Source organism: Oryza glaberrima, chromosome 2, assembly GCF_000147395.1.
Source record: "Oryza glaberrima chromosome 2, OglaRS2, whole genome shotgun sequence".
Lineage (NCBI taxonomy): Eukaryota > Viridiplantae > Streptophyta > Magnoliopsida > Poales > Poaceae > Oryza > Oryza glaberrima.
Genome location: NC_068327.1, coordinates 20819213 through 20842823, shown reverse-complemented (window position 1 = coordinate 20842823; position 23611 = coordinate 20819213). Strand labels below are relative to the sequence as shown.

Here is a 23611-nt window from a genome sequence, read left to right as displayed (position 1 = left end):
TGCCTTGTACCGGTGAACGAAGGAAAAGAAAGTAAAAAACAAGTCCTGTATAGGGTGCTTTTGATTCCGAGGGAAGCTCTTGTAGACAATTCTACTTTTTTATCTAGATTGTGAGAAGTTGTAGTTGTATAATCGAGAGAAACAAGAAGTTTGTTCTTCAGATTCTCTCCGGTCAAATTTCCACCCACAATTTCTCATGATCTAAAAGCTATCCAAATATACCTCCTAAGGTCGGAACCAAAGAAGTCAGTAAGGAACATCAAGCAAGAAAACACTGATGGTGTGTTTGGAAAATAAAAACGAATGGAGGTATAGGATAAAACGGGGTGAGAATAATGGATGAAGATTCAAACATACCCTTTGAGGGGTGGGAAATCATATCCAAACCCATTTTCTAAACATGGCATGATAGTACGAGCATCATAATTTTCTAATAAAAGTGTTTTACAAAAATACAGGTGCACTTTAGCTAGTACGGAGTGTTGGACACGAGTATAATAAAAAGGTTGGTGGAATTAAATGGAGGAATGCTGTTATTGGTTAAGAAAAAGATGCATGTAAAAAACTTTAAATTGTAAAATGTTACAATTGATTAAAACTAAAATACAGGCGAAAAATTATTATCTCTTACGATAAATTTTAGTGGCTAAAAGGATTATATTTGGACGCCTCCCCGGTGAGAGACGGCCGGGGAAGCTGCAAGCACACGAACAGTGGCGGGCAGCCTCCAGGCATTGGCGCGCACAGAGGCAGACACGTTGGGGTCTCTCTCTTGAGTCTTGACGGCTTCACCGGTTGCCGGTTGGCCGTTGATACAGTACACACAGACCAAGCTGAGGCGACGTGGAGGATCCACCCACCACACCCCCGCCCCGCTCCACCCACGTAATCCCATCCTCTCCAACAGATCCTCTCCCTCGCACAGCCAGGCAGATCTTTCTCCTCCTCCTCCTCCTCGCCGCGCACGCGACGCGACACGACGGCATAAAAGGCCCCCTCGTCTCCCTCCTCCGCTAGCTGCGGCCGCTCACTCCACCATTCCACCAACTAGCTAGCTAGCTAGCCACGCCATCCCTTTCTCCTCCTCCTTCTTCTTCTTCTTCTTCTTCTTGGTCCGGAGAGAGTAGAGAGGAGGACGCGCAGCGAGATGGCTTGCCCGGCGCAGTCGATGCTGTCGGCGAGCACCACCAGCTGCTGCGCGTTCCTGAGGAGCAGCGCCGCCGCCAAGCCACAGGCCGCGGCGTCGGCGGCGGCGAGCCTCGCGCGAGGGGGGAGGCTGTTCCTGCTCTCCTGCAACGCCTCGTCGTCGTCTTCGTCGTCGTCGCCGTCGCCTTCTTCACCTCCGCCGCCGGCGCCGGCGGCGGAGGACTGCAACGAGGAGGAGTGCGCGCCGGAGAAGGAGGTGGGGAGCCTGAGCGCGGAGTGGCTGGCGGAGGAGCGGACCAAGGTGGTCGGCACCTTCCCTCCCAAGAAGAAGGGATGGACCGGCTACGTCGAAAAGGACACCGCCGGCCAAACCAACATCTACTCCGTCGAGGTTTTTCCCTTTTTCTTTCTTTCTTTTTTTTTTTGTATTTTTCCTATGTCCCATAAAAAACGTATTCACATACATAGTACTCCACATCGTAACATTACGAATCTGAACACGTTCCTCTGTTCAAATTCATTCTAGTTAAGGTGTGTCTAGTATCAGGTTTGTTTTCGAAAGTTCAATTCAGTTTCATCTCGTTTTGTTCAAAATTTCGGATTGATTAAACTATCGGCCTGTTCGTGCCGGCCAGCCCGGGCAGCCGACAGGCCCATAAATTTCGCGAGCTTATTAAATGCGGTATAGAATTTTTTAAAAAAATCGGATTAATTCAAATTTTTCGGATTTTTCCTGCGTATTAAATGTGGTCAAGAAATATCTTCTTCTTTTTATTTTTCTTCTGACCTGAATTGGTTGTGGGCGCAGCCGACGGTGTACGTGGCGGAGAGCGCCATCAGCTCGGGGGCGGCGGGCGCGGCGGCGGACGGGTCGGAGAACACGGCGGCGATCGCCGGCGGCCTCGCCCTTGTCTTCGTCGCCGGCGTGTCGTCCATCCTCATCCAGGTCGGCAAGAACCAGCCGCCGCCGCAGGCCACCGTCTACTCCGGCCCGCCGCTCAGCTACTACGTCGCCAAGTTCCAGCCGTCCCTCGCCGCGGTCGCGCTCCAGCAGCAGCCCGCCGTCGACGCGCCCGCCACCGAGGACGCCTCGTCGCCGGCGCCGGCGTCCCCCGCCGCCGCCGCCGCAGAGGACCAGCTCTCCTCCTGAACTGCTGCTGCTGCAGATAGAGAAGAAGAAGAGAAGATCAGAAATGTCTGTGACTTCAGACATGATGCTTGTATACGTATCATCACAGTTCACCAAGATTCAAATGTACTGATGAAGGATATGCACGTATACACTACATGGTAGATTGATGAAACCATTTTTAAGTTTCGTATATATACAAGCATAGATTTGATCACAAGTATGAACACCACCACACACGCACACATTGTTCAGGATTTCAGATACAAGCATAGTACAGTACCATCTCTTTTATTTATTCACACAAAGCAGCAGAGCATTGCTCACGGTACCAATCTACCATCTGCCTTGCCACTACTAACAAGTAAACAAGACGAGATCTTCGGTTCTTCACACGAACGCTTCGCGGTTCAGATTGCTCAAACGACGCCGTTTTCACTAGCTTTTTCACCATGAATCACACCAAGTGATTGTACCAAGGGCCGTGGACCTGCTGTGAAATGGTCGCGGCCCTGATGAGGATTTCGGCCGACCTCACCACCCGGCCGGTGAGCTTCGTCGCGCCGAGGCGCCTCAGGGCGGCGTCGGCGAGCTTCCGTCCCCTGGCGCCACCGAGGGTGATCGCGCGGAACGCACAGTAGACGGACCGGGAGACCTTCTTGAAGACGGGGTCATCGGTCTGGAGGCTCTTGAGGAAGACCCTGGCCAGTATCTGCTTCCTGCTCTCGGTTCTTTCATCTGATGGAGAGCCGGTTGTCGAGCCTGATGACGACGACGACGACGACGAACGGAGCATCACCTCCATGATCTTGGCGGTGCTAACGTCGGGGAAGTTGTCCAGTAGCTCTGCGAGAGTGTTGAACAGTTGTGATGTCGCGCTTTCCAGCTCTGTGGGAGTGATGTTTGGGTCGTCGGTCGCCAAAACTTGACGCTGCACAAGCATGCTGCGAGGAAAAAAAAAAGGCGTAATTGGGTTTGGTTATACCATTCTAGCTAACTGCTGATACTCAGAGCAGTGAAGTGAATAAAGTGAAAAAATTGAGTAATGTTTCACCTTGTTGCAATTACAATCACTTGCTGGAATTGACTCTGTACAGACCTCAGCCTCAACCAATTGAGCTTGAAGGTCTCAGGTACTGACTGCATTTGCACACCCTCTATGCCACTGATGAGCTGTAACAACCCAATCCTTATTAGCTGGTCAAGCCTTTGCCCCGTGCACTCTGGTAGCCCCATATCATCTGCTTATCATGACACTAAATGATTAAGGAGTTCAGAACAATGGCCATACAAGGGGAAAAAAGAATAAATACCTGACACAGGTATTGTAGACTGTCGCTGATCTGGAACTCCATAACCTGATCGGAGGGTGGCAACAAGTGGCTGAGCCTGTTACGAGGGATGTGTAAGTAAAATCAACAGCAGGTGAAAATAATAGATACTTGAACTACTATTGCTACAAACAGCGGTTGTGTACTGCTGTGACTACTGCATAAAATTAATTCATAGACTAACATGATCGGTTTCTGGCAGAGCTGAAAAAGAGCTGACATGCTCATTCCATTCTACTTCCACGGTATCTTTTGATGTGGAAATCCACTGAGCAGTTGAACGGAGAGCAACTGATGCATTGGACGGGAATCCATAGCGATCAGCAAAAGCCTTCTGCAGGTATTCCACTCCACCTGAGCCCTTTATAATTGGTTCTAATAGTTGGATACGTGCTCTACTGACTTCTGTCTTCAGAGCCTGTTTATTTTACAAAAAAAAATAAAAAAAATGGAGGCTGTTATAGGTTCACAATGTATATTCCATGAAGTTTATTTAAGAACTCAAGGAGTTCGCAAACCTTTAGTTCTTCCATGGTGAAGCGCAAACCTTTGATAACAGCAATTACAAATGAATTTGAACCACTGTTATTACACTCAGAGTGTTCAGTCAATTCACCCAATAATTTGTCAAGGCTTCTCTTCATTTCGTCTTCCTTTGCAGGAGAGGATAGTTTTCGCAGCATACCCAGAGAGTACTGCAAAATCTGTCCCAAATATTGCATGTCCTGGGTGCCCGATTCAAGTACCTTTCAACCAAAAAACAACAAAACTGGTATCAGATATATTCTGTAGATTCATGATAAAATCACTCAAGCTCTTCTTACCTGCAACAAAATTTCAAGGTCAATATTGTTGATTATTTCTTCTTTCCAACCTTTAGGAACCATCTCATACAATGCATCCCTGACTTCCTTTACCAGCTGAACCAGATAGCTGTAGTCTGGCATGTCTCCTCTAAGTGAATCCACAACCACATCCCAGAAAGCTTTCTCCATTGTTTCCCTTACTTTTTCCTGAGAAAAAAAAGAGTGACTGGATGCAAAAAAGTTCATATTTAAGCTGATAGACGTACCACATTAATAGAATCTAGACCCTAAATCACAGCATGTGAGCCCCTCTAAAAGCTTCCCAAATTCTTTCTCATGTTATACATTTTTGGTTATTATTGTCTGCACCCCAGCAATATGAAAACTTACAATATAATCCTTGTATAAATGTAACATAGGATCTAACCTTGAAACCACCCTCAACAGTCCCAATATTACTAGAGCTGTCAGCTAGAAAACCATGAAGAATCTCATTGACCATCTGCTCGTTCTCTGTTGGCCGTTTTTCTGACAGAGTGCTGCTCACTGTCATTGGATTACTCATGGTGATGCCTGCTGTGTTACTTTCAGATGGTGAAGAGGGAACTCTGAACATAGATTGGACAGCCTGACTTGGCCTTTTATCATTAATGTTGGAATTCTCCTTCATGTCAGAAATAGGAGATTCTCCAGAAGAACATGTAGCTGCTACATTTTTTATAGTTGTTGCCAAGGGGCTCCTGTTTCCCTTTGCTTCAAAAAACTTTGTCCTTGCTTCTGATAAAGCAACTTCCATCCGCTCAATACCAGCTTCACCACCCAAGTGCCGAACCTTCTCCCTTAGAAGTGTCTGGTCTACCATAACCTGGGTGATGAACAGAAACAATTTCAACAGATAGTAAAGTTTTGACTAGACAAAAGAAAACTATAATCAAAATAAATAAACTAAGTGCAAAGTTGTAATCAAAATAAATAAACTAAGTGCAAAGTTGTAGGAATGGACTGCTTCCTGCAATAGCTGAATAGCGGGATTTTATGCACTTAAAATACTTCTCAATTACTAATGTCAGGGAAATAGGTAAAAGAAAAAAACAAAGGAAAAGGCACCAGGTATATAACCATACCTCTTTCTGGATGGCCTTTAAATTATCATTAAGGTTCTCTGGTTGGCCTTCAGCAGTAAATTTACATGTTTGCATCATTGATAGCTCAAGTTTGCATGCAGCTCTGACAAGATCTTCCTCTAGTGACTTTGCATCTTTTGCTTTCCACACCACGAAGTGGTAAAGATAGGCACACCAAGCTTTGTCAAAAGAAGCCAACTGAGATCTGAATTTCTTCCGATCAGCAACAACGGCAGAAGATTCCTGATAATTAGAAGATCCAGGAGACAGATCATCTAGCATTGGCTGTTTCAGTATGCACGCACCACTTGACCCATCAAGTATTGTCTTAATCAGCAGTTCGAATTCCTTCACAAAGTTTTCTGCTGACTCCACAAGTAGTTTCTCTCGCTCACCTCGTTCATTAAAAACAACACTTGGGTGACCTAGTATCATGTAAGCACAAAGAACTATCCTCGGTGAATATCTAGGTAACTTGCTAACATCTGAATTTCTAGCTGCCTTTGTTGGTGTCACTCTAGTTCTTCCCCCACTTTTTGATAGAGTCCTCTTTGGTGATCCCAGATGTTTGAGCAGATGATCAATATTTTCTGGTGATGATGGACTTGATGACTGAGATAAAGTAAAACGACTCTCCAAGCGATCAAGAAATGCCCTTGTGGTCTGAAGAACTGTGGGAGATTCAATGCAAAGAGCTAGTTTTTCAAATGGCATAGGCTTAACAGATTCCTCATCTATTCTTAGCATGTCAAAGGCCCTAGCCAACACCACTGTTGTCTTCCTAGATGTTATGAATCTTCTCCAGCATCTGAAGCATCAAATCGAATAGAATAATCAATAAAATTTAAAGTATACACACAAGCCAAACAATTGCGAGAAAGTTGACTGTATAAGTCTACCATACCTTGCCAGCTTTCTTGAAAGAAAATCACCGTGTTTAACTGAAGCGGTGTATGTAAAGCTGTGAGTACTTCCTCGCTGCTTCAAATACTCAGCTCTCTGCCGCTTTGCCTGTTTTGCATAAATAGTTTGCAATGTAAGTCAAAGAGCTACTAAAACAATTATACCAACTCTGCAGCATAAAAAGGAATACCCTCTGAAGTTTGTCTTCTAGTTGTTCTTTTAACTTGCTCCTGTCAGCTTCTCTCTGGCAAGATAAAGTCCTGGCAGCAAGTTGGACCTGTGAAAACCTACCCTGGGCTCTCCTTTTCTCACCTTCCAATAGCCCCGTCCTTCTCTTCTCAGCTGCAGTGCGCTTCTGCAGGATCGCTGAATGTACACGCTCCCTGTACTTGTTTTCCCACGCCACTCTCTGCACAAGGTACTTTGTTGTTCTTTCCTCCAGTGCAGCCCTCCTCTGCGAACGAGCATGCATGAGTTGTGTACGTTTCTCCTCCGCTTGCCGAACTCTAGATTCAACTTTCATGCCAAGTTCCTCCCTCTCCTTCTTGAACCTCAACTCCGCATCATTCTTAGCAGCCTGACGCAGCTCGTCCAACTTAGCAAGCCGACTTTGTTCCTTAGCCAGGAGGCTTAACCTGCAATCAGAAATCACTTCTCACTGTTCCCTATCTTAATATCCGATCAGATAAATATGCTCTGCTAGGTGACTAGGTCCCTCTTTCTGTTACCTTTTCTGCTCGGCAGCCACGAGCTTTGCTTCAAGGCGCTTCTTAGGATCCTCCTCCTGAGATGGACACGAAGGGTATCTGACTGTGCACCTCGCTTTGCACGATAACGCTTCATGAAATTGCTGGAGGAATAGAATACACATGAGTTAACAAGCCACAGTGATCGTACTTTTTTCTGCCAGTCCTTCAAATGAACTTGGCAACAACACCAATTTTAATTGTTGTTTGTAGAACCCATTTTACAGGCTGACAGCAAAATTGGAAGCCTTCAAATATCAATCATCCTAAAATGAATCTGGGCTCCCATTTTGACATGGTTGAGATAAACCCCAAGTTATATTGTGGCTCCCGGGTTTGATCAAGAACAGCGTTACCTTGATAATCAACTCCCAGCAAAGCATGTGATGGCCAATTGCTTCTAACACAAACCATTCAGTAATCCAGCTAAGTGACTAAAATATGCGTTCCGGAATGCTACTCCCAATTCAGTAACTACCAACCTGATGAAACGTATATTGACATGAATTGCACAGATGCCCCTAATCCACCGACCAAAACCACAACCAAATCACCCAGAAACACGAAAAAAAAAAACCATAAAACTAAATCTCGAAAGCGCCGCGCCGGGTGCGCCGAGAGATCACAGCGACCCACCTGCCTCCGGAGGTCCGCCTCGCGGAGCTTGGCCTCGATCTCCTCCGCGGTGGCCGGCGCTCCCCCGCGGTGCCGGAGGAGGAGCCGCCTCCTGATCCGCGGCGGCACCCTGGCCACCACCGGAGGCGAAGGCGACCCCTCCTCCTCCTCAACCTCCTCCTCGGCCTCCGCCGCCGCAGGTATCTCCAGCGCCACCGCCTCCGGCACCCCCATTCCGCCGCTAGCCGCCAGCCCAACCCACCGCCGGCGATCGCCGCTCGTCGGCGGCGGCTCGGCTGCTGCTTCTGGAGACGGGGAGAGTGGGTGGGAAGTCGGGCTTCTTCGCCCGACGAGATGAGACGAATGTTTCGAGGCGCGGATCTGGGGAGAGAGAGAGGAGGCGTGGGGCCCACGTGTCAGTGAGGGAGGGGGCGTGCGGGGGTAAGGGTGTTTCGGTGATTTTGAGTTTTGGGGTTGGGCAACGGGTGGATGGATGGATGTTTGGCCGTTGGATTCCGCGGCTGGGGCGGTGATCGGACGGCCGTTACGGTCCTTCCTTGGTTCTGAAGTATTGCTGCCGATTCCTTTTTTTTCAAAAAAAGAAAATTGATGCCATTTCTTCTTTTTTAAAAGTAAATTATTCTCAATTTTTTTAGCAACACAGTACAAATGCATACACTCGCATTGCGTACTCATCCACATGCACACACAACACATATATATACTCACCCATATGAATACGGATACACATCTAGAGATGGCAACGGGTGCATACCCATCGGGTTCCCTTGCCCCATACCCACACCCACGTAGGGCTGTCAAAAAAGCTCGGAGCTCGCAAGCTGCTCAAGCTTGATTCGTTACAGGCTTGATTCGAGCTCGGCTTGAATACTAGACAAGCTAAGCTCAAGCGTAGGCTGAGGCTCGCAAGCCTAGCAAGCTCGAGCTCGAATAGCTTGACAGGGCTTGATTAGTATAATATGCATTGCATGTAGGAAGATATTCTTGATGGGCCAATATATACTTGTCATCGTGCTTGACCTGCAAGTCTCAAGACCCCATCAATGCTTATCAATAAAGCAATTATTCGGCTGCTAGTAATAGTACTACTATTCCTATTAGATGTAGTAGCTAGCTTTTGTTAATTGCAACGTTTCAAAGCCATGAATTCATGAGAAAAGCTGCAGAGGCTTCACTCAAGACAAATAGCACTCATTAATTTTGACTACCGATAATTTACATTAATATCTCTTATATAAGAGTAAGTTCTTTGGAGTTTCACCAAGTTAAGCTACCAAGCTCGAGTAGGCTCGAAGCTCGCTCGAGCTTGAACTCGAGCTCATTCCCAAGCTCGATCAGTATCCAGGCTGGCAGGCTCGGCTCGAGTTCATGTCAAGCTCAAGCCTACATAGCCAAACTCGCTCGAGTTTGGCTCGTTGACAGCCCTACACCCATGATGTTAAAATATTCCTACTTAAATACCCACACCTGTCGTGGGTACAAAATCATTCCCATACCCACACCCATGCGGGTAATGGGTATCTAACGGGTACCCATACCCATATAATTGACTTGTAGCATTTATAGTTTTGTACTCTAATTAGCCATATTAGAGTTCTAAACTATCAATATTTTCTCTGGCAACAATGCTATTAATATTAGTGTTCAAAGGCGAGTAAAAAAATTATGCAACCACAATACATAATCAATAAATCAAATAATAATTTCACATAACTAGTATAGAACAATGCTTAAGATGTGAAAGAAGTTTTATGCTATGATTTAGTAGTCGCTGAAACTTATATTGCTCATAGTTTTAGGTTCAATCAACGGTTTTTTTTTTTACCCACGGGTTGGTGGGTACGGGTAGGTAAAGAACAGAGCCATACCCACGTACCCAATGGGTAAGAGTTTTCACCCGTTAGTAGACCCATGGGTATAACAGTAAGAACACGATTAGCTCCTAATAGAGTAAAAACCCGTCGGGTCTCGGGTTATGGGTCTCCATTGCCATCTCTACACACATCCTATCCCTATGAGCACATCCGGAAAATTGGACCGGCCACAAATGTCTCGCTATTGATAGGTATATCGCTTATAACTAAATGAATAATTAGCCGTAAATACAAAACTCATGTTAAGTACTTAAGTTTAGGGTTTAAACTCAGACAGGCTGGTTTCACCACAAGAGACAAAACCAATTGAGCTATGCATACTTCTTTCCATTTTTTTAATGTTTTTTAAATATATGTGTACCGGGAAAATGTGTAGATTTATAGGTTATGTTCTGGTTTTTATAAGGGCCATGATTCATATACCTTAGACGATGCACTAATACTCACATTAAAAGTTAAAAAGGCTAGCATAGTTGTGCATCAAGTAGAAAACACTGCACTATGGAGCTACTCCACCCTTTAGTACTACATCAACAAGAATTTACTGGTTTGATTTGATGGCTAAGTGGTTGTTGAAAAAACACTGCATTATGGTTTGATTTGATGGAGTAGTATTTTAGAAGCGACCAATTCTTTGATGCGATGTGCCAACAATACTTACAGGTATTTTGCACCAAACAGAACTGTACGATGTTTCACATATTATTTGTAAACTTATTAGAGCATTTGTAGCAACTGAAAAAAGTAGGACATTGATGTTGAAAGGTGTCAACCCATAAAACATCAGTATATGGATAAAATCACGCTTGTCCCTATTTGTATATCCTTATAAAAGTATAATGTTAGACAGAAATATTTTCTAATATTCTAGTCTGATGCTTCAATTTCAAAATAAAGGGGCATAGTTTTATGGATTAAGCCTTTACAACTAAGGCCATGTTCTATTCTTCAACTCCAAACTTCAACTTCATCATTTTCTGCTAGCACACTTTTCAAACTGTTAATTGGTGCTTTTTAAAATAGTTTCTATATACAAGTTGTTTTAAAAAGTAAATACAAATATTTTTTAAATTTATAATAGTTAATACTTAATTAATTATCTGCTAATGAGTTTTCTCGTTTTGCGTGCAACAAAAATTTATCTCCAAAACTGGAGATTGAACGGGGCCTAAATTGAGGGATAGAGCTGATCAATTGCCCTGGTATTGTTTTGGTATGCTTCTAATTCCTGAATTGTAAAATCATAGAATTTCTAGGTTAAATTATAATTTTTTATGTCTCACCTCAACAACTCCAACTTCAAGAATTTACAGAGTTAGAAAAACCCATGATTCAAGCATCCGTTTCTCTACTTCAAGTTGAAAACTGCAACACTCCTTGTAAAAAGAGGAAATCTCATTGTAAAAGTGAGAAAACCGTTCATTTGTGACGATGGGTCAGGGGATACACTTGCATTTATAACCATATTTTCTGCCTTAAAAACCCTCATAGAAAATCTTATTTGGCTTTTATATAAAAATAAATGCATATTATATACTCCGACGCAACTACGCAATGCGTAAGGCTATTGCGTAAGGCCCCATTCGAATCTTCTAAGGATGAAGATTAAAAGCGGGCACACAAAATGAGAAAGCCGCACGATTAATTAAGTTTTAATTATTAAAAACTTGGAAAAATAAATTTATCTGATATTTCAAAACAATTTTTATATAGAAAATTTTCGTATAAGATAACCATTTATTAGTTTGAAAACGAGGAAAGTTTTGTATGTTTACGAAGTTATTAGAACATGCCATGTTGAAATTTTTTTTCCTTTTCACTGAACCAGTGAACCTGCGTGAATTTTTTTTATTTTTAAATTTTTTTCTTTTAATATTTACAGAAATAATCTATTGGCGCAAAAAATTACAAAAATAGACCCTACCGCCCTAATGGAGGGCGGCAAGCTGACATGGCAGATGGTGGCTCAACGGCGCCGATGTAAAAAGTACCAGCCAAAAAGTACTAGGCCCGGACTGGCTTTTTTGCATGGGGGCCGGGCGGCAAGGGTTTCCGTGCTCCCTCTCCCGTCTGCCGTCACCGTCCGTCCCTCCCCCGTTTGCCACGTCAGCTTGCCGCTCTAGTGGAGGGCAGCAGGGTCTATTTTTATAATTTTTTGCGCCAATGGATTATTTCTGTAAATATTAAAAGAAAAAATTTAAAAATGAAAAAAATTCGAACCTGCGTCGCCTCTCCCTGCGAAAGCCCAAACTGTTCACCCGCTGAACAACACGGGCCGTCTCTACAGTTCATTCATCCACACTGCAACGCAAGCACAGCCGTCGCGAAAACGCCGGAAAGTACACGAGTACGTTACCCCCCCTCCCCCTCTCTCTCGCCGCGACGCCACACGACACGAGGCGAGGCGACGCGACGCCCAACTCCTCACGCTTCCCTTCCCTTCCCTTCCCCCATCCATCCTCTCCTCCGACTCCGACCTCCCGCAACCGCAGCGCCGCCCGATCCGCCGCCACCGCCACCGCCACCGCCGGCAGCTCGATCCCCCGCACTCGGTAAGCTCCCCGCCGATCCTTCCCCGCCACTCGTGCTAGGGCTTCCCGGATGGATCGCCGTTTCGGTTTTGGTCGGACGAATCGAATCCCTAACTTGGTGCCGTTTCTGCTGCTACCAGGGGGGGTTTTGGAATTGGCGAATGGTGGCGAACGAGGTGGTTGCGGCGGCGGCGGCAGTGGTGGAAGAACCGGCGCCCGCGTCGGCGGGGGCGGTTGACCCGATGAGGCTGGCGTCGCGGTGGCGGTCGCCGGCGGAGTGGGGGGCCGCGGCGGCCGAGATGGAGGCGGAGCCGGCGCCGTCCGAGCTCAACACCACCAACAGCTCGGGCCTCTTCGCCGTCGTCTCCACCGACCGGATGTCCGTCAGGTACCTCGGCGTCAACCAGCACGGCCACGACGTCGGCGTCGTGCAGGCCAACCGCCCCGCCCCCACGCGCCGCGCCGTCTACTACTTCGAGATGGGCGTCAAGAACGCCGGCCAGAAGGGGCAGACCTCCATCGGCTTCACCACCGAGAATTTCAAGATGCGCCGCCAGCCCGGGTTAGCATCCCCTCTGCCCTTGCTGTCGCTTGGTCCCGCTGTTAGTTCGTCTACGATGTTTTGTTGGCAATCAGAAATGTGTATATCCTCGTTTTGAGAAAATGCCACAGTTTTATGGTAGCGACCGAGTTTTAGCTGGTTGAGTTTCCTGCCTAAGAACCTAAGATAATGTGTGGGGATCACAAATTCATTTAAAATTACTACGAGGAAACCTAAGTACATGTAGTGCACTGGTTGAATTGGACTATTTGTTGCATAGGCTAGATTTATCATGCTAAAGAGGTAGGATGCCATTTCAGTTTGTTTCAATGCATCGAAGTTTCTAATATTGGCCCTATTGAGGAAGATTTCCTGGCTAACTTGTGGTAATGTTAGCTGAAGTTATCTTAATTTCTATAAATTAGCCGGATACCCTGACATTTCCACGGGTAAATTTACTTCAGTCTACCTTAGTTTTTATTCTGAATCGTAGTTTTGTAGGGATTTACATTGAAACTTGTATGGAATCAAATCGCCAGTTTGATTTTATGTTTTAATTGAGATTTAGGTTTTTATATATTGTATTACACGTGGACTCTTTATCTTATATCTGTCACTCCAAATTTCAGTTGTTTCAAAATGGTGTTTTTCTGTAGACTCTTTTCTTTTAGTCCATGCCTTTAAAACCCGAACCCACAATATAATCAACAGTGTAAATATTTTTCTTTGTCTCAAATACCCTGACACTTGCACAGGTACATTTGCTTCAGGCAACTTTAGTTTTATTCCGAGTTGTAGTTATATAGGGATTTGACATTTAACATTGGAATTTGTATGGAATCAAACTATCAGTTTGATTTTATGTTTCAATGGAGATTCAGTTTTTCTAGATTGTATTTCATATGGACTCTTTATCTTATATATTTCAATCCAAATTTCAGTTGTTTCTAAATGGTGTTTTGGTGTAGGCTCATTATTTTAGACCATGCCTTTATAAACCAAACCCATATAGAATCAATGGTGCAGATCTTTTTCTTTGTCTGGGACCAACGTGGCACTTTCTAGGTTTTTGGCAAACATGGAGACTCCTTTTCACCTTGTTTTAATAATTTAATAGACAGACATTCAGAGAAATAGTTAGCAAATAGTATGGCCCACCATTTCTTTCTTTGAGTGGACTTCAAATTTTACCACTAAAATATATTATTTTTTGTCCTTTTGATGACATTTTTAAATTTATCATGTTTGTTCTATATTCATTCCAGCTGGGAGTCTAACAGCTGTGGATATCATGGCGATGATGGCTATCTTTACCGTGGTCCTGGGAAAAGTGAGTCATTTGGTCCCAAATTCACTTCTGGTGACACAATTGGTGCTGGCATCAACTATTTCTCACAAGAATTTTTCTTCACGTAAGTTCTGTCATTCTTTCTAAATTGGCATGGCAGCGTCTGCTTCTCCGATTAGCTATTCTATATTAGCCTTTTAGTCGTCATATTTTAGACTTTCTTAAAGTTCATAGCTTTCATCCTTTGTCTTGTGAGTTTTTTTCTTGACTTGAGATGAATGCTGTGCTTTGTTGGTCTGCTTTCATTAATATTTTGAAATTCGCAAGAGTTGTCTTCACTACAGCTGTTGGCTGTTAAATATTGAATTTGGAAATCAGTTGCATTTGCATCTGCCACTACGCCTCTGGTACTGGCTTAGCTTTCCATGTGCTTGTTTCTTTTTCTCCTTCAGAAGCCTTGACCATGCTTATTCATCTCAGGATATCATTCTGCACTTTAATCTAATTACATGTACCATTTTGCAGGAAAAATGGATCTCTAGTTGGATCCTTTCAAAAAGAAATTAAAGGCCCACTATATCCTACCATTGCAGTCCATAGTCAAGATGAAGAGTAAGATACCCGTTCCTAAGACTTAGTTCTTTTCTTCAACTCCAAACTTCAACTTCCTCGTTTTCCGTTTGCACGCTTTTCAAACTGTCAAATGATGTATCTTTTACAAAAAAAAATTCTATATAGAAGTTGTTTAAAAAATTCAAATGAATTCATTTTTCAAGTTTACAATAATTAATACTTAATTAATCCATGCTAATGAGCTTTCTCGTTTTGCGTGCGCTGAAAAACTCTCTCCAACCTAACAGCAAGAATGCTGCCTAAGTGATTATTTCAATGAAAATAGACATTCCAAATATGGAAAATTGCATTTTAACCAAGACAGTTAAACCTAAGTTGCTGAAAAATGGTGTTAAGTGAAATTATTTGCTTGTGTTAATATATTATTTAGGCTTGGAATTGCATGCGTTATGTGTCATAACTCATAAATTATTATATTAATTTTCAGCTTTTCAATGGATCTGATTGTTCATTTTTGCAAATCAGGGTGACAGTAAACTTTGGAAAAGAACCATTCTGTTTTGACATTGAGGTGAGCCAATAGATCTAGATATTCTTATTCACCTATTAAGGACCTCACACAAAAATGTAATATTGTCATGATTTCCTTATGGAGTATTATTTCAAATTCCATGTTTTCCATTCCACAGTTTGCTGCATCAATTAAACATATATCATAATGTCTTATAGATTATCCATCTTAGTTTTCCAAATTCAGATGCATTGCATCTTAAGCGCAGCTCCTTTCATATAATTGAAAGAACTTTTGGTTGCATGCATCCTTTTAGGTAGTAATCAGGCCACCAAACTATGGTGTATGGTGCCATAAGAACCAATTGGTTTTCATTATGGAATTATAGCCTACAATTATCACTCAGCTCATTCTTTTCATGTATATTTACCTATTTGGTGTTTAGTTCATGCACACATGATATAACACTAAGTATGATTCTTATTGGCAGGGCTATATTTTTGAAGAGAAAATGAAGCAACAATCTGTCAGCGACAAATTGGATTTGCAACCAGACATCAGTCATTGGTATGCTTTCTCATGTTAAGAATCCATCACTGTTTCATCTTGAGATCATTCTGTATCTTGTGAGATAGGTTAGCGAGTTATGTTTGATAATCACTGACTTGTGCTGTCAATTATTTGTCTGCTCCTGTTATGTTTATGTGAAATTTACCATATTACGTAATCTACATTTGATACCATATTCACTCCGCCCTTCATCCCTACCTTGTCTCAATCTTCAATTGTACCTATATTGACATTAAATCTTTTATACTTTGCCGCCTTATGTACATGTACTGTGCACTTGTAACAGGATTGTTCGTTCATATCTCCTACATTACGGCTACCAAGATACATTAAATTCTTTTGATATGGCAAGTGAAACTGATCCTCCATCCAATCATCAAAATGGTTATGGGGAACCTCCTGAAATGTATGGTCTTAGCCACAGAAAATTGCTGCGTCAGGTGAGCTAAGGAAAACTTATTTGAAACTGAATTGTTATTGCTGTTGAACCATTTTTCTAATCTACTAATAAGCAACACTGGGGAGTCAATTGTTAGTATTTATAAGATTTTTACAAGATCATACATATTCTCTTGAAACCAGGGCTTTACAGTAGTTAATCAGTTAAATACCAGTTACTACCCACTGATGATTAGAGCATCTTTGTGCCAAGTATCCATATTGATTTTTGTTGTGGTCACCACCTGTAGACTGTAGTGTTGTGAGTGGACTAACCTGACATTTGTTTTCAGTCTTAAAGGCTCCAGCTCACGTCCACTATTTTTTAGTGTTTATGTTTTTTTTTTTAGATTTCATTAACCTTTTGAGATGTTACGATTTATGAATGCAAGCTTCATAGGCAGATATCTTTTTCCCTGAAGTAAAACAAGGTTTTATCACAGCTCGGCTGTATTTGGACTGCACTGCACTTAATCTCTTCCATCTTTTTGGTTGCACACCGTTGTGTGCAGCTATTCCATTTGTCTGCTATACTGTGCAGATACTACATAATTCATAGAATTGGCCCCTTTCGATTTCCCCCCCTTTTGGTGTGGTTTCTGCCTTCTGAAAACAGTTTGTTTGATTTCGTGAAGCTTATCATGAGTGGAGATATTGATTCTGCATTCAAAAAACTTGGAGAATGGTATCCACAGGTGATAAAGGTACAGTCTTCTATCTGATAATTAATTATTCATTTACTCATTGCAGTTTCCACAAACTTCTAATGTGAATTGATAGGTGCAGACTCCAATTTTGTCCCTGAACTTGCATTTTACTTTGTAATACAAGTTTATGAGGTGGCTCCACTTTCATCCCTGAACTTGCATTTTACTTTGTAACACAAGTTTTGGGAGGAAAGTTGTACGCTTTGCAAGTTTAATAACCTGCTTGCATTACGATTAGTCAAATACTACCTCCATTTTTTAATAGATGACACCGTTGACTTTTTCTCACATGTTTGACCATTCGTCTTATTCAAAAAAATTATGTAATTATAATTTATTTTGTTATGAGTTCTTTTATCACTCATAGTAGTTTAAGTTTGATTTATATCTTATATATTTGCAAAAAGATATAAATCAAACTTAAACTATTATGAGTGATAAAAGAACTCATAACAAAATAAATTATAATTACATAAATTTTTTGAATAAGACGAATGGTCAAACATGTGAGAAAAAGTCAACGGCGTCATCTATTAAAAAACGGAGGGAGTACTATGTTTATCCTAGCATTTTCAGTTGCCATGATGTACTTTCCGCAAAGAGTTAGTTCACCACTAAGAAATCATTTCTTTTTTGCAGGATGAAACATCAGTTATTTGCTTCTTACTCCATTCCCAAAGATTCATTGAATTTATCGGGGTAATTATCTGAACTCCTAACATTCAGCTATTTGGTTAAATATGTATATTATACTCTAGAGATCGAAGCTACAAAATTGCATGCAAATAAGCATATCATCAACTGACAAACTACACACATGAAAAATAATACACTACGTACTTTAATAAAATAAAATACAACACACATGTAAGATTATGATAAATTGTCCAATCTAAAAAAAACAGTAGTAAATGGAGTTTGGCTGATGCACCCCAAAACACGCATTTGTTTTTGACTGGAGGGAGCATATGTGAGATCAACTTATTTTGACATCTGGTCAAATCGGCATGTGGTTCTGTTTGATGTTGCCCACCTAGGGCTTTCGTTTGCATGCTCACTGGTGGTGATGGGCACTTGGACATGTTGCATTATTACACTATATCCTGTTTCATAATGATATAATCTCAGTTTCTCTTGCATTAGGCTGGACAACTGGAGGATGCTGTAAAATATGCTCGCTCTAACCTGGCCAACTTCTTGACACATAAAGCTTTTGATGGGTTGCTAAAGGTAATGCAATGGCTTTTTAGATGTTGATGGGTCATTTGTAATGCGTCCAATTTTACTTGCAATAGCAAAGTGTTTTAAGGCTTCACATCTATATAAGCTTCGCAATTTCTGAGCTAAAAAGTGAACAAATCTACTTGCAGGAGAGCGTGGCCCTGCTTGCATATGAAAAGCCTGCCGAATCGTGCATTGGATATCTGCTAGACTCTCCACAGCGGGAATTTGTAGCGGATGCAGTGAATGCAGCTGTCCTGTCAACGAACCCGAACATGAAGGACCCTGAGAGTTGCCTTTACTCATGTCTCGAGAAACTACTGAGGCAGCTCACAGTATGCAGCTTCGAGCGACGTGCATTCAGCGGAGACCAAGGGGATGCATTCTTACTACATAAAGAAGTGCAGTCCTGCGATAGATCCAGGTGTTCCTAGGCATCAAAGCATTCAAGTTGCACCTGCATCTGAGCAGTGAACTCAGAGATGAGACTCTGTGCCCCTCTTGGAAGGAAAGGGATTCACCTCGGAGCGGAGATGTAGACCATAATCCATGCGCAATCACAGATACTTTGATTCTTGAAGTTTCGCAGTATACTCTCCACAAGGTGAACGCCTAACTGCTGGGAAATTTGGCAGCAGCTCCTTCCCTGTAATCTGAAAACTTACATTCACACATGGCCTTAAACATCTCTGTTTCCATAAACTCGGAAGCTTTGAGCTGGTAGACATTCTGAATGTGAAATGAGAAGAGAAAAACAATAAGATTTGTGTAAATGAAATCGAGTTGCCCTTTAACCTTGTGGTTCATTCTAATTCATTGATACATTCAATTGCAATGTATTGGTTGCGCTCGAGTATATGTTTACTTGAAATGATAAACCATTTGCAAGAACCAGTCCATCTCTGGAGTTAATGGCACTCTGCCCTTTCTTTGTTTGAAATCTCGTCCTCTGCTTCTGCCTATTGGTGAATTTTCACTCATGGATCATTCATGTATTCCTAGTCAATCTGTCTGTTTTCGGTCTTAATTGCTTTATTGTAGTTTTAGTAAATAGTGAAAAGAAGCTGCTGGAGAATAATGAATTTATTCTAAAAAAGAAAAAAAAATCAAAGCAGCTTCTTTTGAATTTTAGATCATTAGAGAAGTTAACCGGCTAAGAAAAAAAGGGGTACGCTAGTGCTACTATAACTGTACGAGAAATTCACCTGTATTTTTAGGGTCTGTTTGGTCTGAATGGTTTGAAGTCAAATTTTACCTTACCAATTACTTATTTGGTAACTTCAATAGTATACACTAGCTATTTGGATTGATACCAATTTTTATCAAAGTCAATAGAGTTGATATAGTACTACTCTTTCCTATAAAAAGGAAAAATGATAGTACTCAAACTTGCTCAAGGTTTGACACTACAAATATTTTGGTAGTGCTTTCAACCAAACATGCCCTTAGAAAGGGCTACTCCGTACTAGCTATAGGCTTATAGCAAATGCAATCCTACATGGCCTGCAATTTGCGTGGGAAATACTGCTAGAACGTTTTAAACCACATCTATTTCACCGCACCTTGTTATGGAACTCTTAATGAAAACAAAACAAAAAAGGGGATGTAGCTCAAATGGTAGAGCGCTCGCTTTGCATGCGAGAGGTACGGGGTTCGATCCCCCGCATCTCCACGTATATAATTTATGAATTAGTTTTGGTTCTTTCACAAACAGTATTTTAAATTCCACTTGAAGTATTTTTGGTTCTTTCACAAACAATAATTTAAATTCCACAAGAAAGGTATAGTATTTTTGGTATCACAAACAGTACTTTTAAATTCAAGGAGATCACTGCATTCCTTTTGGGAGAGGAGAGGCAGGGAGCATTTTCACAATCAAGGCCCAGCCCATTCACAATCAAGCCCATACATTCGATGGGCTCCACATGTCGGCCACTGTCCCTCGGGCGGTTTAAGTAGGTTTTCATTTTCTTCGCACCTTCGATTCCCTCCTCTCCCCTCCTCTCCGCCCGCTCGCCGCCGCCGCCGCCCGCGTCGACTCGCCGGAGCTGAGCCCGGTAGGGCCACACGCCGAGCCGAGAGGATGTGGTACCTCTGCGTCTTCTACCACAGGCTCCTCGACTACCGGCGGCCCGAGGTGCAGTCCCTCGCCGAGCTCTTCGGCGGGCCTGGCGCCGGGGACGCCGTCGAGTGGCGCATGCCGGAGAACCACCACGTCGACTCCCCCTTCCACCTCGTCCGCCTCCCGGGCGACGAGCGCCTCGCCGCGCAGATCGCCAACCGCAGTAAAAGCGCCTCGCCTGATCGATTGATTCACCACCATTCGCTGGCTAAGCTTCTTCTTGCGGGTTAATCTCGGGGGGCGCCGCGACGCCATGTGTGTGTTTGTAGGCTTGCTGGTGAAGGGGATCTACGAGCTGTGGGGGCAAGGCACCACCTACGAGGAGCTGGAGAGGGCGGTCATGGCGTACCCCGAGGAGAGGAAGCTGCCGTACCTGACGCCGGAGAGCACCTTCAAGATCGTCGTCGACAGCTTCGGCAAGGTCATCAGCTTCCAGGAGCAGAACGACATCATGAAGAGCCTCACCTACATCCCCTTCAAGGTAAATTCATTTTTGAGCCATAATAAGTTCAGTTTTAGCCTCCCCAGTTTGTCCCAAAATAAGTTCATTTTTGAGTAACCACTGCATCGGAGTTTATGAAAATAGAAGATAAATATGTTAGGAGTAGATAAAGTGAGGAATAATTGCGTTGGGATTTGATAAAGTAGGTATTATAGTCTTTTTTATGTTGTATTGGTATTGGATTGGTGAAAAATGAACTTATTTTGGGACGAAGGGAGTTCATGGAGTAGTTCGGATCACGAATTTGTGGATGTCAGATGCATTTATTTTCTCTTGTGTGTAATTGGTGCTGTTCCTCATTTCCAGGGCCGTGTTAATTTGAAGAAGCCCGATCATAAGTTCTTTGTCATGGAGACTGATGACTATGGCTGCAACAATGGCCTCCCGCCGGTTGCTCAGAGGACGGTATTCTTTGGCCGCGAGGTTGGAGCGGCGGATAGGCATCTCCTGCCGACATATCAGCTGAAGAGCAGGAAGTATATTGGCCCGACCGCAATGGATGCTGAAATGGCATTTCTTATGGCGAATCAAGGGCTGGCGCGCCCCGGGAAGCTCGTATATGACCCTTTTGTTGGGACTGGGAGTATTTTGGTTGCAGCCGCGCATTTTGGAGCCATGACAATGGTTTGTGCTTATTGCACGGATAACGAATAATTTTCATTCTGCTTGTGAGTATGTCTTACTGATAAAGGCCTTTCAGGGTGCAGATATTGATATAAGGGTTGTGCGGGACGGTCGTGGTCCAGATTGCAATATTTGGAGCAACTTTGAGCAGGTGATTGATTGAAGTTAGCTATTATTTTTTGCTTAGATTCTTCCATCCTGTTGTGATCTGCTTGATTCTGTGTGAGCTGCAATTCTCTTATGACAGTTAGTTCTTAAACGCTGTTCTTGCCTAGTTTTTGACTTGGTATCATATAGCTTATGCAGATTATGTGTACTAACTATAGTGACATTTCGGCATTTATCACTTGTTAGTAAAACACCCGAGGTTCGTGTGAAGTACTAATTATATTGTCTTCTTCAGTACAAATTGCCGGAACCATTATGTATACTAAGAGCGGATAACAACGTCCCACCTTGGTGTCCAGGATTGAAGGAGGTAATACTCTGTTGTGCGGTTTATACATTGTTGTATTTTTTTGAATTTTACAGTTTTGACAGTGTAAGATTGTACTATATGCGCGACTAAAAACTGAAACAAATGTGAGCTTCAACAAATGTGAGGAACGCATAAAGTGATTCCTGTACATTCATGCAATATTTTAGTTGTGCTTGAAATCTTGGATTTGTTATTTACATTCTTGCATTGCTTTATTTGGTTGATATTGCTTGAGAAAATGGTTGATGCTGAAGTAATTGAATTCTCACGTAGCTTTTTAACTGATGAAATATTTCCTACAACTGAATTTCCATATGAAGCTATTGTAGCCTACAAGCGCATGGGCCTTAATTTCCATAGCTTTTTTTTTTAAATAAAACTTTCCATAACCATTGGCTTGATATATCTTCTGCTTGTATGCTACAAGATACTCTGGAAAGTTACTGATTTACTCCGTTGTTTCAATTTTTTCGACAAGATATGATAAACACACTATTGATGCTTGCGATCAATCAGGTTTTCGATGCCATCATCTGTGATCCACCATACGGAGTCCGGGCTGGAGGCCGCAAGTCCGGTGGCCGGAAGCTCATAAAGGGCACCGTCGCTCCGTACACGGTTCCGGACGAGAAGAGGGACAGCCACATCCCATCCACCGCGCCGTACAGCCTCGCGGAGTGCGTCCACGACCTCCTCCACCTCGCCGCGAGGATGCTGGTCATGGGTGGCCGGCTGGTCTTCTTCTTCCCCGTCGTCCGCGAGGACGGCGTCGCCAACCCGGCCAAGTACCCGGAGCACCCCTGCTTCAGGCTGCTTGCCTCCTGCGAGCAGATCCTGAGCATGAGGTACAGCCGGGTCCTGCTGACCATGGTGAAGGTCGGGCCCTACACCGAGGAGGTCGAGAAGGCGGCGGAGGAGCGGCGCCGCGAGTTCAGGGAGAACCACCATAAGTGGATGGAGGAGGGGAACCTCCACTCCGCCGTGTTCAGCCCCGCCGATCAGGCCGCCGCCGCCGCCGACGGGAAGCCGGCCATAGACAGGGACTCCAAGCCTAAGTACAGAGGCAAGTATGTGTAGGTGTAGGCAGGTGAGAGACGCTGAACTTTTTGTCTGAAAATTTTTCTGACGCTGTAACGAACAATTTTGTCGATGTCATGTGGTCGTGTATCCTTCAGCTTAAGAGAGCCCGGAGGCTTTGGATCAGCCGATTTTTAGAGCATAAATTAGTGCAGGTGCTGCTGTACTATGATGTACCATTTCTGAGATGATACGAGGCTGCTAATTCATTTGGTCGATGATGAGGATTTGCCCTATTGAATTATCTATCTATTTGTACTAGTAGTGTTTTGGTTTATCAGAACTGAGAATCGTGCTAATTGAACTAAAATTATATTTTTATATGATGATAGTTTGTAGTAGTCGTTAAAAATTATATTTTTTATATGATGATTGGAAAAGGATATATAAACTTTACGATACCACTCACATCCTAAGGTTGTTTAAGATAGTGGTTTTGCATATTTGAAAGCTTAAATCAGCAATTTTGAATGGCTAATATAGCATGTTTACATATCGTCAATCATTGATCATTAAATTTTAAATTATACTCTAGTGATGTCATATTAGTATTATAATATTGTCAACTGTTTGTAAATGAGAGCAAAAATATGTTGTTAAAACGAAAGATTTAGGTGGAGATTTTAACTTATCTAATGCATATGTCACCTAGCAAAACTTATTCAACGTATATGCAAATTAGATAAAAACCACTTTGCAAAACTATATTAAGGTGTTATATAAAAGGTATGTT

The 23611-nt window shown here is 42.9% G+C and overlaps 4 protein-coding genes and 1 non-coding gene across 5 annotated transcripts; 4 read left to right on the top strand and 1 right to left on the bottom strand.

The window, feature by feature from the left end:
• The first annotated feature begins 901 nt into the window (after window positions 1–901).
• Window positions 902–2583, top strand: LOC127762050 (protein MAINTENANCE OF PSII UNDER HIGH LIGHT 1). The gene is made up of 2 exons (XM_052286400.1): window positions 902–1537; window positions 1955–2583. The coding sequence occupies exons 1-2, from the start codon at window positions 1148–1150 to the stop codon at window positions 2294–2296; spliced, it is 732 nt and encodes a 243-aa protein (XP_052142360.1). The 5' UTR covers window positions 902–1147; the 3' UTR covers window positions 2297–2583.
• LOC127762049 (uncharacterized) lies at window positions 2446–8157 on the bottom strand. Its single transcript, XM_052286399.1, has 12 exons — window positions 7822–8157; window positions 7168–7289; window positions 6630–7074; window positions 6441–6547; window positions 5537–6344; window positions 4840–5277; window positions 4431–4619; window positions 4125–4352; window positions 3791–4024; window positions 3589–3664; window positions 3330–3516; window positions 2446–3219 (listed from the first exon to the last, which is right to left on the bottom strand). Exons 1-12 carry the CDS (start codon window positions 8032–8034, stop codon window positions 2733–2735), a joined length of 3534 nt encoding a protein of 1177 aa, XP_052142359.1. The 5' UTR covers window positions 8035–8157; the 3' UTR covers window positions 2446–2732.
• A 3896-nt stretch (window positions 8158–12053) lies between these two features.
• LOC127763958 (ran-binding protein M homolog) lies at window positions 12054–18972 on the top strand. Its single transcript, XM_052288765.1, has 11 exons — window positions 12054–12247; window positions 12367–12788; window positions 14033–14179; window positions 14581–14667; window positions 15154–15199; window positions 15630–15706; window positions 15996–16149; window positions 16783–16851; window positions 17494–17553; window positions 17998–18084; window positions 18225–18972. The coding sequence occupies exons 2-11, from the start codon at window positions 12388–12390 to the stop codon at window positions 18507–18509; spliced, it is 1413 nt and encodes a 470-aa protein (XP_052144725.1). The 5' UTR covers window positions 12054–12247; window positions 12367–12387; the 3' UTR covers window positions 18510–18972.
• Window positions 18973–19674: 702 nt separating this feature from the next.
• TRNAA-UGC (transfer RNA alanine (anticodon UGC)) lies at window positions 19675–19747 on the top strand. The gene has a single exon. It is a non-coding gene; the product is annotated as a tRNA-Ala (tRNA).
• Window positions 19748–20059: 312 nt separating this feature from the next.
• Window positions 20060–23094, top strand: LOC127762272 (uncharacterized). Its single transcript, XM_052286717.1, has 6 exons — window positions 20060–20360; window positions 20467–20678; window positions 21006–21323; window positions 21400–21474; window positions 21727–21801; window positions 22318–23094. Exons 1-6 carry the CDS (start codon window positions 20159–20161, stop codon window positions 22876–22878), a joined length of 1443 nt encoding a protein of 480 aa, XP_052142677.1. The 5' UTR covers window positions 20060–20158; the 3' UTR covers window positions 22879–23094.
• Window positions 23095–23611: the final 517 nt, after the last annotated feature.